This window comes from Trichomycterus rosablanca, chromosome 27 (assembly GCF_030014385.1).
Source record: "Trichomycterus rosablanca isolate fTriRos1 chromosome 27, fTriRos1.hap1, whole genome shotgun sequence".
NCBI lineage: Eukaryota > Metazoa > Chordata > Actinopteri > Siluriformes > Trichomycteridae > Trichomycterus > Trichomycterus rosablanca.
Window position 1 is genome coordinate 10,677,359 of NC_086014.1, and position 18,690 is coordinate 10,696,048.

General features: G+C 45.1%; 1 protein-coding gene across 2 annotated transcripts in view; it reads left to right on the plus strand.

The window, feature by feature from the left end:
* uacab (uveal autoantigen with coiled-coil domains and ankyrin repeats b) overlaps positions 1–18,690 on the plus strand; it is a 51,656-nt gene that overhangs the window by 20,719 nt on the left and 12,247 nt on the right. Inside the window, exons 1-7 of one of the 2 annotated variants that reach the window (XM_062989556.1) lie at positions 3,533–4,080; positions 4,555–4,685; positions 14,034–14,122; positions 15,023–15,087; positions 16,459–16,516; positions 16,600–16,670; positions 17,460–17,566. In XM_062989556.1, the coding sequence (XP_062845626.1) occupies positions 4,045–4,080; positions 4,555–4,685; positions 14,034–14,122; positions 15,023–15,087; positions 16,459–16,516; positions 16,600–16,670; positions 17,460–17,566 (557 nt within the window). In that variant the 5' untranslated portion in view covers positions 3,533–4,044. Of the gene's footprint in view, positions 1–3,532; positions 4,081–4,554; positions 4,686–14,033; positions 14,123–15,022; positions 15,088–16,458; positions 16,517–16,599; positions 16,671–17,459; positions 17,567–18,690 lie in introns of those variants that run through there. The other variant, XM_062989554.1, reaches the window with a different exon arrangement.

Genomic DNA, 18,690 nt, shown 5'->3' on the forward strand with positions numbered 1-18,690 from the left:
GACATGGTGGTGGTGTGTTAGTGTGTGTTGTGCTGGTATGAGTGGATCAGACACAGCAATGCTGCTGGAGTTTTTAAACACCTCAATTTCACTGCTGGACTGAGAATAGTCCACCAACCAGAAATATCCAGCCAACAGCGCCCCATGGGCAGCGTCCTGTGACCACTGATGAAGGGCTCAAACAGCAGCAATAGATGAGCGATCGTCTCTGACTTCACATCTACAAGGTGGACCGACTAGGTAGGAGTGTCTAATAGAGTGGTCAGTACTCCAGCAGCACTGCTGTGTCTGATCCACTCATACCAGCACAACACACACTAACACACCACCACCATGTCAGTGTCACTGCAGTGCTGAGAATGATCCACCACCTAAATAATACCTGCTCTGTAGTGGTCCTGTGAGGGTCCTGACCATTGAAGAACAGCATGAAAGCGGGCTAAAAAAGTACGTGGAGAAACAGATGGACTACAGTCAGTAATTGTAGAACTACAAAGTGCTTCTATATATAAGTGAAGCTGATAAAATGGATAGAGGAGGTGGTTTTAAAGTTATGGCTGATCGGTGTATATGCGTGTACGACACTGCAGAGTAAAGACCCAGGTGTAACCCTGTGTTCAGATGTGAATCACTGATTGCTCATCGATCTGTGTTCACACCGGCAGCTTCATCGTTGCCATGGTTTAACTGTTTCACTTTTCCGCATCAGCAACATTAGCACCGCACAGGATTTCACCCCCTCGACTTGCTTCATCTTAGCAGTCGGTCTGTGAACACTGGCAGACGACTGCATTTGTCCAGTGGTTCCATCTTTTCCGCAACAGGGTGCTGCAGTTGGACGGTAACACGTTCTATATTTATGTAAATTGAAATACCTTTAATGTCTATTGTTATTTAAGGAGCCGCCGCCCTTTTTTCCTTTGTGATATGCGTGTCTGTTGAATATTTAACCTGACATTAAGTGAATGAGCTATAAACACCTCTCAGCCATCATTCATCATCCTTTCAGCAAGACTAAGCAAAAATACACACCCTGATTTAATATATATATATACACACACATGCGCACACACACTTGTACATATATTTACGTGAGCATATATAAGCGTGTGTCCATTTCTGATCTTTTGTCTCCGTGTCGCCGAGCAGGGTAGCCAGCGCCCCCCTCCCCTCGCAGCCCCTCTCATATGGCTCATTTAGAGCGTGTGAAGAGATTCTCACATGTTTTCAGAGATCGCTGCCACTCAGTCGGCTCCGCTCGGCCTCGGAAAGGGTGGCGGCGCTCAGGGGGGAGTAATCGGACGCCTCCCTGCGCTGCTGCAGTCTGTAAATTAAACGTGTCCCCCAAACCACCCTCCCTATCCCGATTTAAAAGATGATGTCTTGTATTTAAAATAGATTTTATACGCAGTGTTTACCACCAAGGTGCAGAGACGGCAGCGAGCGACCGGGGGGGGCTTTCGAAATTCCCAGACAGCCGATTGTAAAAAAGCTGATACCTAATCCTGCTACCGTGAGGCCGGATCAGCAGCACTGCCATCTCGTCCGGCACGAAGAGCTCCAGTTCGCACCACGATGCATCACCGACCTCGGGATCGTATCTGACGCTCTGGTTCAGTCCCGGGTTTGAATTTGCTCATGAGATAATAATGCATTTTTCCAAGTATGGCTCTGTGTGTTAGTGCATTGCGCTGTGTTACTGATTCCTAGGAAACCGGACCCAACACGACCATGACCAGGGAAAAGCGGTGGTAAAACAATAACAAATCAAATGATAGAGAAAGAAAGAAACCAGCAAATTGAAAGATTTTCTAGTATTTGACTGATTTGTAAGTTGTCACATTAATGGCAAGTTCATACTTCACGATTTTTGCCCTGATTTTCGCTCAGATGCGCCAGATTGGAGACAAATCAGCATTCGCTGATTTTCAGGGCTTGAAAATCGGCTCTCGATTGCTGTGTGTGCACTGTTTAACGTCTCACTTTGAACAAGACCGGCAGCGATTTTTCGTCTCTTGTCGCCCGAATTGCTGATCGCTCATCGCCCTGTGTTTACACCGGCATCATCATCATCATCATAACCTGTGGCCCTTTGGTTACCATGGTTCAAATTTCCTGCAGCGTAAAAAGTGTTGCGATCAGGTTGACTGGCAGTGACAGCCAATGAGAATGCAAGATACAGAATGAGGGTAAACCTGGGGAGGAGTTATAAATGTGTAGCGCTGGGGCATAATCTAGTTTCTATCAGAATACATCAGCACACACACAAGCTTTACAGTATTTGTGACCTTACTATCCGCTGGATCACCACACGCCCCCTCTGTCACGCGTCCAGTCTGCGTCCGCTTCTTATCACCTGCCAGTGTTGGGTTCCGTCAGCATATAAAGAGTCACGCTAAGCTCTATGTGATTCCCCATACTCGTCCAGCCGCCCAGACCACCAGTCCCGAAGATTGTGTGATGCAGTGGCAGCTGGATTAGACCCTGTCTGACCTTCCCTCCTTCAAACACAGCCAATTGCCAGGTTGGTAGCTCTGTCATGATGTCTCTTGTCGCCCTGTGTTTACACCGGCATCATCATCATTATCGTAGCGAGTGGCCGTTCGGTTGCCATGGTTTAAATTATGCCAAGCAAAAAGGAAAAGCGAATGCCATGGCAGTACCGCGCACGCTAAACATCTGGATCTGTCTGATCCCCTAAACCTGGGGAGGAGTTATAAATGTGTAGCGCGGGGGCATAATCTAGTTTCTATCAGAATACATCAGCACACACACAAGCTTTACAGTATTTGTGACCTTACCGTCCCCTCCGTCACGTGTCCAATCTGCGGCCGCTTCTTATCACCCGCCAGTGTTGGGTTCCCACACACACTCGTACTGCCTATAGAGAGCCACGCTAAGCTCTATGTGACTCCCCATACTCGTCCAGCCGTTCAGACCACCAGTCCCAAAGATCGCATAATGCAGCGGCAGCTGGATTAGACCCTGTCCGACCTTCCGTCCTACAAACACGGCCAATCGGGTTTGTCTGGATGCTCGGACGGGTCGGTAGCTCTGCTGAGATTCGGACACTTGCTCATTAGACCATTGTGCAATCCGAGCACCAGATGGACACGCTCTATATCACACAATATTTAAGTTGTAGGGGAAAAAAGGCACTTGGGCCAGTTTTTGATCAGTAATGTTACTGGAAATTGGCTGATTCCAGTCTGAGCTGGTCCACATTTTAACCCTAGTTGGAATGGACAGTTCTGATCATATTGAATTTGCAATACATGCATAAACACGGATTAACCGTCATGTGTAGTCATACCACCTCGTCCCTACCATGTGTTTATGCTTTATTAAAGATGTTCTTCTTGGCTGGCTTCACTCTCCACTCTCCACTATCATTACTCATAGGCCGAGCATGTCGGGATGGGTTATTCTTAGCGGCTGTCCCCTGATCAGTCATTGGAGAAAGGTTTGTGGGGGGGGGGTGTAAAAAGGTAACCAGTCGGAGAGTCGGTCTGCATGCTGTTTACAGGGATATTTTAGACCCCGAAGAGATCACATATTTATCACCAAGGACCGGACGGACCTTGTCATTCAGCTCTGAAGCGAGAGAAGGAAGCAGAGGCGGGTCAGAAGCTCAGACCGGGACAAAGACAGACCAGGAGTCCTGGAGTTTGAGAAGACCAGTGCTGTGTGCTGAATTCATCCGACAGGGCAGCAGAACCCGACGGGAAGAACTGAGATTTCAGCTTGAGGTGGAGCTGCTGTCCCAGGGCTGGCCCCTGTTCTGCAGCAGCTCCGCGCGTGAGGCGCGATGAGAGCGCAGGGAGGAGCGAGGACTCTCGGCACCCGGGGAGGAGCAGGAAGCCGTCCGGAGGGCAGGATTTTACTAGATCGAATTCTTAAACTGAAAGAACCTGCACTCGCTGGTAGAGTGTGACTTCCCTTTGACAGGGAAACAAAGTGTTTTTTTATTTTATTTTGTTTATTGTTTTTTCGGTGTCACCCGGTATCTTCAGAGCAGCTTGACGGACCAGCAGCATCACAGTCATGAGTCGATGGCTCAAATGCACCTCTTTGTACTTTGTAGGTATTGTTATGAATTCTCATGGTAGTGTTTGAGCAGTTCTCTACTCGAGGCTGTACGCACTTCTATAATTCATGCACGCTTTCGTTTCTTGTAATGCTTGTTTACCTGTGTTGGTTTCTAATCTTTAAAGACTAACATGCCGAGAATCCCGGAAAAACATTGCACCACAACATGCTGCAGAAAATATTTCAATATTTCCAGGCTTGAGATTTATTGACTTGTTTTAACTTGCAGTCTTCAGATTCCTTCCACACACTTTCACTGTAGTTTTCCCACTTCACACGATGCTTTTAAAATATTGATTTCCCCACAGAGAAGAGCGGAATTAAAGACCAATGAGCCAAAATTTCCTTTACAAAGTAAATAACGTGCACGTAGTTACGTTTCCTATAGCAAAACCTGTTTTTAACCGCCAGAATGAACCAAACTGCTATTTTAAAGCGCTCTGTGTGTGTTGCTTTCTTTTGCAGAACACAGACTGGAATAAGTACGATGACAGGTTGATGAAGGCGGTGGAACGGGGAGAGGTGGACAAGGTTTCAGCCGTACTTAGTAAGAAAGGCATCATCCCCACCAAACTAGACGTAGAGGGCCGTTCAGCGTGAGTACATCTTCTTCCCTCTGTTTGTGGGGGGTATTTATTCCAGTTTTGTTTGTTTGTTTGTTTGTTAATTACACTTTAGTTACATTCATGACAGGAACGGTAGTTTCGGGCATCAGGATTCAAAATAGAATAACTACACTGCTCACAAATGAGCTTTTTTCACTGCAGTGAGTCGCTGCTTCCACCTGGGGGTGATATGAGATGATAAACATCGGTATGTTGGAAATGGAATTAGTGTTTTCATTGCTGATGTAACGTCTCTGATTATTTATTCTTTCTGTGCGGCCCGGTAATAAATGGTTGGGTGGTTGTGGAGCACTGTATTAAAAGACTTCCTAACACCATCCATCTAATTATTAAATCATAATCAGAGTTTTACCTTTACACTCGGACATGATGTAAAACTTCCCAAAGGTAATGATACACACAGATCCACATGTGCAGAAATCAGAAATCAGAAATCAGCACGCAGTCAGACTTTAAATAATATTAATGCAATATAAGGACTTCCGTTCAGATTAGACTCTCTCCGAATACAGCTGTACACAGAGCTGCCACATGCACACTGAGAGTGGGTGAGGGTGTGTTTCAAATCAGCACTCAGTAGCAGCACTTAAATAAATAAGTAAAATAAAATAACATCAAGGATCAGCTGTTGGAGATGAATTTATTAGTTTATTATTAGTTCAGTTTATTGATTATTAGTTAATTGGTTGATTATTATAATTCCTAATTGCTGCAGGTAAGCAGTTATATACTTACCCCTGTATTTAAAAGTAAATAAATGGTACTGATTTTATTACTTGCAAGCAAAATCTTCCCACGAGGTAAAAATAGTGGATCAATCACAGCACACAGCAAAAGGCCAGCTGACCACAGGCTTGTTAGACATTACTACAATTAACGTCACATATAACACCCAGTAATTGTACATGTTACTCAATGTTACTATTGAATTCTGGACATGAATGTGCAATTTTGGTGTGACTCAATGTTTTCCCGTCATCCCATTTGATCAGACTGGCTTCCATTTATCACAGGCTGTAGTGGAATTACTAGTAGTTCTACCCCCTATATACCCATGAGGTCAGCAGCACTCTAATGCACTTTGCATTGAGGTTGTGGTACAAATCTCATTGCTTTTCAAGTACATGAGAGTTCAATTATCCGACTTAAAGGCTGCCAGTAAAGCAAAGGCGGCTGCCAAACACAGAAACATTTATTGCTGTATTAACAGTCTAAGATATAAAATTAGGACACGTTAAACTAGGCTGTTTTTCCTTCTTTCGGCTGCTCCCGTATTAGGGGTCCGCATAGTTTTACACCCCCAGCACATAGCCAATCATGTCTGTAAAGACGCCTGACCAGCCGATAGCACTGCGAAGAGTTGAACCCCGGATCCCTTGCACGTTTCTCTAAACTGTCCAACTTTACATCTGTATTCTTAAACACAAGCTGTCCAAACATCTCCTGCAGTCCCTATACTAACTATCATAACACTGTTATTATGGTGGTTTTCCTAACAAGTGATTGGAAATGTATACAGAACACCAAAAGCACCGAAAGCGTTCTGTAAGAATGTTTACGAGGCAAGAAACGAACTAAGCGTCGCGTGTTTATACACTAGCATATGGTAGTGATTATAATCTATTTGAAATCCCTGGTATTTACAGAACCCATGCCGGCCCGCGTCTGTGTCTAATCTAGGCTACGGCTTTCTCCGACCGACCCGCTGGACGCAGGTCCGTCTGGAAATGCCACCCCGGATAACATCTCGACCACATGAATATTGTTTCTCGTTCTGTCCTGCATATAAACACACAGAGAGGAAGAATGAGAACCATTTCAGTAAGGCGGTGACGTCTGGCATTGTGTGTTTACGAACCTGAAGTGTCACGTTGCGCTTATGTAATGCTTCTAAATGTGTTAGGGAATGGTTTTGAATTTTATAAGGTCCATGTGATGCTCATGAGGTCAACATTTTTCATGCATTTTTAGCATTCAGGTCACTTTGCATATGATCTCCGCACATCCTCCTGTATAGTTGAAATTATTAGTAGATTTTTACAATACATAATACACATCCTTAATGCACATCCTAAGTCCATATTGTTGAATATTGAAGGGGGGAAGTCTGTACGTCTGCAAGTCCGTTATAATGAGGCGAGACGAGATGTTTTATTTATGCATCTTCTCCCCTTTTCTGGCAATTTAGCATAGCCAGGTTGTCTTCCACAGCTAAACTGGCTAATCATGTCCAAGGAGGGTATATTTGCCTGACACACGCCCCCTCCGATGCATGAGCAGTCCACCAACCCCCTCATATTCGCCCATATTTCGGTGGATCAGTCATGCACTGATGTCCGCATTCCTCCACCTCTGTACAGGTGCCTTGGCTACTAATCAGGGTCCTTACACAGCGTCTGAGACCCCGCCCCCTTTTTTAAGTCACATTTTTTTTTTCCCACCCGGCAGACTGCAATTGCTAGGGGGGTGCCCAGTTGACCGGTAGCAGAGCTTACTTACGGCCTAAGCAATTGAGAGTTAAGGGCATTGCTCAGGGCAGCAGTGGCAACCTGGCGGTGGTGGGGCTTGAACCAGCGACCTTCTGCTTACTAGTTTAGTACCTTAACTTCTAGGCTACAATTGCCCTAGGCTGCAACTGCTACAAGATTTGAACTCGCTACAACTGCTACAAGATGGCGCAGCGGGACGTTCTGCTAGCACACCAGCACCGAGTTTCTGAACTCCTCGGTTCGAGACTCGGTGTTGCCACCGGTCGGCTGCAGCAGATACTAATTGCCCATCGTATCTGCAGGGTAGGGGCCGGACTATGTGTGGGTGGCGGAAGAGACGCCTGTGCAGAATGCAGGGCCGAGAAGAGGAGGGCTGTACACGTCTCGGAGGAGGCATGTACAGTGACGTGCTCTCCTCGGATGCAATCTGGTATCTCTCAGCAGCAGAAGACAACATTGAGTGCGCTAAATCGGGGAGTTCAGAATCCCAACGCTGGTGTGCTAGCGGAATTTCCCACTGTGCCACCTGGGCGCCCTTTTTCGGAATTTGCGATTTGGTTTGCGCAGACAAATGGGTGCGCATAGCAGAAGTAGTTAAGGCGGGGTATATCTATCTGATGGGAATTTTAGTAGCTCCTTTTGGACTTTAGGACAAAGAGAGAACATGCAAATGAATCGAACCCAGGCTCTTCTTGCTGTAAGGTAGACGATTGATCATTTACCTCCGGCTTGTTTTGATCCTGACTGTAAGTTCCCTCCACCCCTCAGTCTATCCGTATTTCTGCCCTTGTGCAAAATTCCTCCCGTGGTTTGTCGCGAGCGGCATGGAGACAGCGCCCGGAGTCGTAATAACGTCCTGGAATTTCTCAGGCCTAAATCAAGTGCACCGGACACCACAGAGTCGCCAGGGTGGCGAGGCGGCGTAACATATCCGGAGGTTACGAACATTGATATACGACTCGTACCAGTCAGCAGCAGCAGCACTCAGATCTGCACGACCGTCAAGCCCCTGTGTGGGAGGTCAAGTACCCGGGAGTGTGTGGGGTCACTTTTTTTTCCTTTCTTTGCTTTTGTTTTTAGACCTGGAGGAGTGTGCGGCTTGAAGGCTGACTTCATGTTTGTGTTGTTTCAGCTTGACGAGCGTATGACGGACATTCCGGCTGCGGAGACCACAGGGAGGGGACGCGGGAGTCCAGCTGGACTTAATGGTTATTCTGGGTCTAGTGATACATCAAGTGTTTTCTTTTAATAAAATGTGTTTAGCCTGGCTGGTAGAAATGCTTATTCAGAGAGTCTGTATGTGGTTAAACCCCCTACCTTTACTAATTAGGGATTATGGTCCACAGTTCACCCTTCCTTCAGTTACTACCATTTATTTATCAAATTTCTCCCCTAATTTAGTCATGTCCAGTTACCCTGATTGCATCCTCCACCGCTAACTGAGGACGCTTCTCAACCGACACACGCCCCCTCCGACACGTGCTCAGTACAGACTGCATTTTTCACCTGCACGAGTCGAGTTCATATATACCGATCGGCACTGCGCACGGAGAGCCACGCCCTGATCAGCGTTATTCCTCAGCCCTGTGCAGGCGCCGTAATCGCACCAGTTATGAGGACCCATGATCCGGCTTGCCCCTGACCCCATGAACATCAGCCAATCGTTGTTCATGCAGCCGCCCAGCCCAGCCGGGTGGCAGAGCTGAGTTTCGATACGATGTATTCGGAAACCCAGCTCTTCGGCCATCCCTTCAACCCCAGACCTTGCCCATCATAGCTGTGCTATCAGCCGGCTGGGCGCCCACACAGACAAGATTTGAACTCGAAACTGCAGCTGCTGAGATCTGGGTTCATATCTTGCCTGTGTGGGCACCCAAAATGCTATCTTAATGCTGACGTCTCTCTATGTCTGGACCCACGCTTGACACGAGCCGTGCTGCTTGCTAGGGTGGGATGCCGCTAGTCCAAGAACTTGGTCATCACAGGCAGCCGGTGCAGCACTATTGTGATGATCAGTTCCCATGTCTGCGCTGTCCCTTTACTATCCACTTTCTCCCTCGTGGGCTGCAGATGTTCGTCTTTTATTTATCGTTTATTTGTACCCTTTTTTTTTTTGTGTATTTTTAGCCACTGTGTTGTTCTGACTTACTTAAGCAGCCGGCAAACTGGGTTCATTTCCAGCTCTTGCAGGTGCGGTGCTACACCTGGCACTTCATGATCATTAGTTCATAGCTACATGATTGCTCGCTATTCTATTTCATAGCTACAGGATGTAGAATCTTGGCTTTTCTGGACCTGGCTAGGTGGAAGAGACTTTCTTAGACATACCTACACTGTTCCACCATAGCCTGTATGTTCTCTGACATCAATGAGTCTTGGCCGCCAAGTAACTTATCAGTCATTTGGGCCTTGTCCCTTATCAGATCAATTTCAATGGGTACACATTACCTGTGAGCACCCCTTGCTTTTTTGGAAATATGTCATTGGGTTATTATGATTGGCCCTTATTGAGGTCACTCATTACGCCTGATCATATCCGCTGGGATTATTAGATAATCTATGAGTTATTACCATCAGTTTACTAGATCCCTGACTGCTGGGTTCGATTCCCAGGTGGAGCGGTCTGGGTCCGTTCTTTGTTGAGTTTGCATGTTTTCTCTGTGTCTGTGTGGGTTTCCTCCGGGAGCTCCGGTTTCCTCCTCGGTGAATTGGAACCCTCTGACCTGAAGTTCTTGATTCCTAATGCTGAACAGTACAAGAGCTGTGCTTGTTCATCAAGTGGTTCCGCCCCCCCCACACGAACAATTTCCGTGCCCAAGGGATCCGCAAAAAGAACCAGATCCTAGCCCGAACGACACGTCCGCGCTGCACGTCTGCGCCCGTCCACGACACGCCAGCCGAGTGTGAATCAGTGCGCGTGTACCACATGAAGCGGGTCAACAGTGCATTTCCTCTCGCGTCCAGCCGTGGTTTACCATAATAAGGGGCTGTCAGTGCGTGTTCTTCTGAGGTTTTCCTGTGAAAGCCGGGCTGATGAAGTGCATTTCGAAGTACATGCGCCGTGATTTATTCGGTTCGATCGTTATAGCCTGCAGTCACCTCTTCTAAAAACCAATCAGATGTTTTTTTATTTCCCAGAATTCAAAGCGTATTCAATATGTCTTTGTGTGTGAATAAACCCAGTATTACTTTATTTACAGATGTTTATAATGAATGTTAAGCTATTACCACCCTTTAAAAGATGATTTGAATTCATTTCTGCGAAAGTTGACAGTTGGTTTGAATTGCTCACTTTCTCACACACACACACACACAAATAGACACAAGCGCCACAGGGGGGTAAAAGTGGTAATTAAATTTGACTCGGCGCTGTATTCCCTCTCTGAAAAGCACCGCGCTATAATAATTATCTAAAAATAATGTGAATGTAAAGTTTTCTGATGTCCCATGATACAGGCAGAAATACGGTAGCTTTGTGCTACCGATTGCAGATTGAGCACTGACCGATCATACCCTATATCCTTGGCGACTACGTGGACCAGTGGTGGCCACATAGGGGCGCAGTCCAGCACCTTCCTCCTTTTTCTTTGTTTAGTTTTTTTTTTTTAATGCATTTTCTTCCCTTTTCTCCCTACTGGTTCTGACCCCCGCCCCTGATTGAGGAGAGCGAACTGACACACACCCCCTCCGACACACGTGCATTTTTGCACCTGCACCAGCCGAGTTCATATGCGAATCAGCCCTGTGCACAGAGAGCCACACCCCGATCGGCGTTATTCCTCAACTCTGTCCAGACGCCATCAACCAGCCAGCAGAGATCGTAATAGCTTCAGTTCCAGCATGACGGTCCCCCTGTGCACAAAGCAAGGTCTATAAAGACACTCCAGTGGCCTGCACAGAGCCCTGACCTCAGCCCCACTGGACAGCTTTGGAATGAACCGGAACATGAATCGAGACTTTATTGACCAACATCAGTGCCCAGCCATACAAATGCTCTTTTGAGTGAATGGGCACAAGGTTTTGTGAGAAGCCTTCTCTTGTTATAGCTGTAAAGATCACATAGAGGTTTTAATACTGTTTGTTTTTAAAATTGGACGTCCAGCAAGCTCATGGTCAGGTGTCCAAATACTTTTGGCCATGTAGTGTCTCTGTCTAATTTTAATAGTATTTTTTCTTCTCTGCGATCCCCGGCTCAGTCTCTATAATACCAGTCGTGAGTCATTACTTTTCCCCGTTCTTCAACACACAAGAACATTATTACTTTTTATAGAAAGACAACAATAGCGATAGCGCCCGGTTAGCATGATGTAACCGTACGCCCAGAAGCCGAGTGCACGTCAGTCAGTATTCATACAGTACCACGCCGGAATGCTCACCTTTACGCGCGGCTTTTGCAGCCAGAGCACAAGGTCATGCAAGACTTTCAATAACCGTTTCTGAAATGAAGTGCCGTCGTGGTGCTTAACAGCTCCTTCTGTCCTCTGTGACTGTCAACACGGCACTGCTAGAAGTATGAATAGCACAGATTGATGGGAGACTGTTGTGGGTGTAATTAGAATGCGCCGTCTCGGTATAATAACCAGCAAAAGCTTTACAAAAGCCATCAGTCGTTTGTTTGAAGTGGAGGAAATCATAAATGCAGAGGCTTTTGTTTCCTCTTTTTTTTCCTGCTGTGATATTGGTTATGCTGTTCTGTTTTGCACGATTCAACTCAGTGTATATATTCATATCACCATGTTAATGATGTACCTAGATATATTTTTTTATATCTTACTCATTGAGAGCTATCAAACTGTTTCGTTCTATAACTACAATGACAATAGGAGGACTGAACCACTTCCTATCACCTTTACTTATACAGAACATGTAGTAATCCCGCTTGTTCCGTTAAACCCCGTTCTCCCAATCTAGCTGTTACCGTTTCCCGATTGCAACCACTCTTGCGTGCAGCACCCCTCTCTGACCGAGGTGATTTGCAGTCGTTGGTTGCTTCCGTTCACCTTCGTATCATCGCACAGTCCTGCCCTCCATGAATCATCCACCTCTCAAATCGGTGCCATGACCAGTGTACATCACCGAGTTAACCCCATCAGCTGCCTTCCCTGCGCCTGTTCGATGCCTGTGCTAGGTTGACGGCAATCCCAAGATTCAAAGAGAGCTCGAGCTCTTAGGGCTGGTGGTAGGTTAGCGTATTGGACTGTGCTACCCTCCACCCTAGTTGTTCTGTTCTGGAACAATATGAAACGGACGTTGCAGCTCCGTTGGGTCTGTCCGGAAACCTAGTGAGCCGTCAGTTTATTGCACCTAAGTAGGGAGCATTTTAAGGCATCTAAGAATGTAGACATGCCTTCTTTTCGGGAGCGTGTAGGGTGACGTCGAGAGCTCAGTAGGTTTTCGGACAGACCAATTCAAACTATATCACATAAATGGCATTGACTTGGTTTGCGGACATGTTTACAAGTGATTTCCTGGCTGCATCCCAAAGTGCATCATTTGTGCCACATAGTGTGTGTCATAGAGACATATATAGTACATAGTTTCATAGCTGTCATAATAGCAAAGCAGCCCGTCTGCACTTTTAGGAGGCAAAGATCGGCTTGTACGATTTAAACTGAGCTTGTTCCCACCCACCTTATGGCCAAAATGACCCACCAGATTGTCCAGATTTTAATCTTATTAGAGTATGGCCCCATGAGACTAGTGAGAGAGGCTAGATTTCAGGCACCGTAAAATACTCAGCAAGTATAAATCCATGGAAATAAAGAAAACAGTCATACTGGAGCGGGGACTGTTGTTACTTAGCTGTCAGTCTGCGTTTTATACGTTTGTCTCCCATTTTCTCCCAAGTTAGTGTAGTCGATTTGTTTTCCGCTGCTGGGGATCCCCGATTTTTTGCATTGTCCTCAATATATATTGCCGCCCACGCCTCCGACGACCCGCACACAGCCCTCGACGGAACCCTTTTCCACCCATGCACTCTGCACAGGTGCCTCTATCCGCCATTCAGGGTCCTTACACAGTGTTTGAAGACCCCGCCCACATATTCTGGTCACCCCTCCTTGCAGGCACTGCCAATTATGCCCAGCCGTCTGGTGGCAAAGCCGAGTTTTGAACCGAGGAGTTCATAATCTCGGCGCTGGTGTGCTAGCGGAATATCCCGCTGTGCCACCTGTGGTGCCTTTTATTTACTTTTATTTACTCATATTATTATATACTTTTCTCTCATATACTTATTTCATTTGATTATTTAAGGACTTCATTGTTGTGGGTATTTCATCAGTAGTGTATACACGTATGTGACAGTGAATGTTCCTGTTGCACATAATAAGGTCATTGTATTTTATATACTGTACATATATGTGATTATAAATGCATTAATTATTTAATTCATTCATTCATTCTGCATGGTGATATGTGATAGTTGTAATACCAGTGCTTAAGAGTCCTCTCTGTGTGAACTTACCCAGTAACAACAAGCATCAATTTTCAGCACTCCACAGCCCACTTCATCACTCTTTGACTCCGAGATGCTCCGGTCACCCTATCACCTGCCATTTTTGTCTAGTGCTATTTGTAATGCTCTAAAACCAGTGCGTAAACATTGCGTCACTCGGGAAATATGTACGCTGACAAAAACAAGTGAGTGCTGCCGTGTGATGGATTCTCGCTCCGTTCGGGGAGGGGTCCTGTATTGAGTCTGGTGTTGCCAGGTTGTCAAAGACTCCTAGTGACCTTGCTCAGATGAGCAATTGATCAATCTGCTGATCGTCTGCGTGGAACGTCGATTCTGATTTTGAGTAATCAGCTGTGTCTCTGTTTCTCTGTGCAGTTTCCATCTTGCTGCCAGCAGAGGACATCTGGACTGCCTAAACCTCATCCTCAACCATGGTGTTGACATCACAGCCACCGATGCTACAGGTAACACAGCAATACATGTGTGGTATTATTATAAGTGTACAGATTAAATAAACAGTTGATGATTATAAGAAGAACGAATAAAACTCATGATAATTGATCATATAATTTGGTAATCTTGCCTATTCAGTGTCATTTTAGGACCTTAAAACACATCATATGTACTAAATAGGACAGTGTTAGCCTAGCGAGTAGATCTCTGGGTTACCAGTTAGAAGGTTGTGGGTGTGAATCCCAGCTCTGCCATGCAGCCACACTTGGGCCCTTGAGCAAGAACCTTCCAGAGAAGATGGGATGTGTGAATAAAGCTTTTCATTGTACTGTACATGTGTATATGTGGCCTAAGATTTATTTGCGTACTACCAATGTAGAAAATGTAGAAATGTGGCAGAGATTTAGGTTCTGATCCTGGCTTTGCCAAACTGTCAGTGTTGGACCCTTGAGCAGGGTTTTTACCCCCCTAATATATAACTGTGATTTACTTTGAATACAAACATCTACCAAATAAATACAACAATACTACAGTCATTGTAATTTGGGACATGTGGCAATGGTAGCTCAGTAGTTAAGGTACTGGACTAGTGATTGGAATGTCCCTGGTTCATGCCCCATCACTACCAGGTTGCCACTGTTAGTCCGTTAACCATCAGCCTTGGATAAAAGCATCTGCTATATGTATTAAATAGTACTGGGATGGTATAAAGGGTGAGTGTTTATACCCCCCAAACCGCCCACCACCTCATATTTCTAACCTGACCCTTGGTACACTTTGCAAGCCTGTTTGAATCAGTCCTCTCTGTCTGAATGAGAATCTGAATGAGAGTCTCACACACTGGTAGGGTTGAACATGTGAGTTTTGTAACGAACCCCTGTAGCTCTTAAATTGTGATGTTTTCTTTTCAGGGAAGAGCGCATTGCACTTGGCGGCCCGGAACGCGCAGTCGCTGTGTGTGCAGAAGCTGCTCCAGGTAACGTTCCTGTAAATTCTAGCATTTGTACGTACATTCAAGGAGCTGATTTGGAAAACATTAGTTTGTTCATTGAATTATCATTACTTAGTCATTTCTGCTAGGAGATTAGTGCAGGTTAGTGGACATATGGAGCTTAAATGCAGCCACTTAATTAAGTCTGTGTGTCCTTGAAGGGTCCTTATTTCTTAATCTAAAAAAATAGAAACACATTCTGAACAACTTAAACATAAAACGGTGCACGTCTTGTCAGAAAGGATAAAAATAAATGTTGTGACAGACAGCTGACAGCAGACAGTTTAAGGGTTTATTTTATTTATTTCCATCAATCACTTTGTCTTGTTAATTTAACCATAAAAAATAAGCACTACTGATTGGTTAATAGTTGAAACATGGTAAACACATCACTGGTTTGAGTCAATACTTTTTGGCACGCTCCATTCTCCTGGTCTGCTCTGTAAGCACTCGGTGCTTACACAAACAGACCTCAAGCGCTTAAGTGTGTCGAAAGTGTTGACAGTTCCATCACCGGCGTAACCAGACCCTGTCCCCCCCCTCCAGCCCACCTCCAGCAGATACGGTTACTTTAGGCTGCAGTTAGATTGGTCAGTCACATGACCACACTGCTCGTTTTGGAGGCTGTTGCTGGAGGAAGAAGGGAAGAGTGGAAGCATGGATGGATGGGGAGCAAATAAAGCAACACAGTTGGTAATAGCAGGGGAAGGAGGAAAGTATAAACGAGTGTTGAGTTGGGAGCTCATGGACTAAATGTTCTGCTAAGTGAGGCCAATGCCATAGCAACTATTTCTCTCACTCATCAGGGTTTTACTTCTTTTAAAAGATGGGTATTTAAAAACGGGCTAACATCAAATCCAGCCTGAAAAGTCTTTTTTTTAGGGTGGATAAATTTAGAACTGGCAGTGAAGCTGGAGGAGATGCAGAATTCTAGTGCTTAAAGTCCACCAGTTCAAAAAGTACACCAGTTTGGGCGCTTGGGTGGCACAGCAGTCTACTGCATTATTAGAACTTGCGAAGCTACCGACCTGGCAGGGCGTCCACACGAACACAATTGGCTGTCTTGCCGTTTCGATATGCAGTCTCCGGGGCTGGTTTGAGTGCCTGCATTACACTTAGGGTGAGGGATAGTAGTCACACGGAGCCTAGACTTGCTCATATGTAGTACGGTTCTGTGTAGGAACCCAGCACTAGCAGGTAATGAGAAGTGGCTGCAGATTGGGGTTGTGCAATCACTAACAAATCCACAATTAGGCACTGGAAATGACTAGACTGGGAGATAAAGGGGGAACATTCCAGAAACAAATAAAAGCAGCAAGTGCTTATAAAATAATCGTTTGTGTTTGTGTTTTGTAGCATAGCAGCCCTGTTGGAAATGTGGACCTGCAGGGAAAAACAGCTCTGCATGATGCAGGTGAGTAAAGGAACTCGGTAAAGGAAAACAGAACGTCTTTGTTGAAGTGATGATTTGTTAATGCATTGTGTCTTCTTTAATAGTCATGGCTGGATGTTACTCCTGTTTAAAGCTGTTGTGCGACAGTGGGGCTTCTGTCAACACCAGTGATTTTGTAAGGTTTTATTCATTTTATAACATTATTCCTTCACTTACAATGTTGTTTTTAATGGTTATTCCATCTAGAATGGCACAACAGTAGCCAGATCTGTCAAAATGTTCCATCAAGGACAATGAAGACACCAAACTATATGGCTGAAATAGTGCAGACACATGACTGGCATTAATAAGGACTTGGCTGCCTGCTTGTAGCTTTAACAGCCTTCACTGTTCTGAGAAGACTGCAGGGTTCTGTGTAGTCCACTGGAGTTCCCTCAAACCTAAGCTGTTAAATCACCTTTGTGGACCTTACTTTGTGTACCTGGGCACAGTCTGTACATCCGAATGTCTGTATCGTTTTGGTTGGTATGTGTTACTGCTGCTATCTTAATATTGTAGATATTGTAGATATTAAGATACATTCGGACACGACCCTGTAATAAATGCAGTACTTGGTAGTGTTCCAGCTTGCTAGACATGCGCTAACGTCCCATAAATCACAGTAGAAGCTGGCAAGCAACATTCTTATAGTGAATGAACTTGAATAAACTTAATGTTCTGATTATCAGCTGCTCTCTAATGCTGGTAAACAATGTAAATATCACATATTAAAGCTTAACGTACCCTTAATATAACATAAATTATCATATACACTTGTCTGACTGTAGCTTTTCAATCATATTTCAATCATTCCTTTATCTATCTTCATTCTTTAAAGGGGTTTCTGATCATTTGGCCACTTCTAATGCTGTTCAGTTGTGTTTGTTTTCATAATACCATGCCGTTTTCATGTGTGTGAATGCAGGATGGTCGAACTCCACTGGTGCTCGCCACTCAGATGTCTCATCCCCGCATCTGTCAGCTCCTGCTGGAACGTGGAGCTGATATCCGAGTGCGAGACAAGCAGCACAAGTACGACAGATTTTAAGTTGATCCCGGCGGCTAGGATTAACATAGTATCCGAGCCTTTCTGAACCTTATGTGTGAACTGTATGTGTGTCTAGCTTTAAAATGTAGAGCCAATAAATTTTTAGATGTTTTCTTTACTTCAGTATATGTAAATGAGGTATCTGTGAAATTCAGTTTTAATGTTATGCACAGATAAAAGACCATAGCATTTTGAATTATTCATGTGTTTATATGATAATCAGCAGGCAAAAGTTCAACATGATTGCATGCTTTACTTTATCTGTATGTACACTATAAGGACAAAAGTATTGAGACACCGGTCCATGAGCTTGTTAAACAACCTATGTAATATGTAACTTTTATATCGTCCACTCTTCTGGGAAGCCTTCTGCAAGATTTTGGACGGTGCCTGTCAGAGTCAGAGAGGTCAGGCTGGCTTGCAATTCAAGTTTATTTCACCCCAAAAGGGTTCAGTTGCGTTGATACCAGGACTCAGTGTGGGCAACTGGAGCTAGTGAAACCATGTGTTTATAGATCTTGCTTTCTGCTCAGGGGCTTAATCATATTGAAAGAGAAAGGAGATTCCCCATACTGTTACTACAGTGTTAGGTGTATCAGTTACCTTGCCATTCTGTATACACCTGTTAGCAATGGGTATGACACAAACAACTACATTTAATCATTAGGAGTGGTGTCCATATACTTTTGGCTGTATATTGTATGTGTACTTGCCACATTCTTTAATGTCCCATTTAAGACATTTACTGTTCGAATGTAATAACTAAACTTATAGGTTTTATATATGCTACTTGAACAGGGATAATCCGCTAGCACACCAGCGTCGAGATTCCGAGCTCCCGGGTTAGAATCTCGGCTCTGCTACCGGTCGTCTGGGCGCCCATTAGCAGGCACAATTGGCTAATGCCTGCAGCAGACAAAATTGACTTCCAGTCTGCTGGGTGGGAAAGATCGGACTAAAGGGTGGGGTTATACCTTGGTTGCAGAGATCAGGGCGTGGCTCTCCATACACGAAGCCGACCTCGCACGCAAATCCACTGAAGTATGGATGAATAGGGAGGGATTGGTGGACTGCGCACACGTCAGGTGAATACACACCCTCTTTGGAC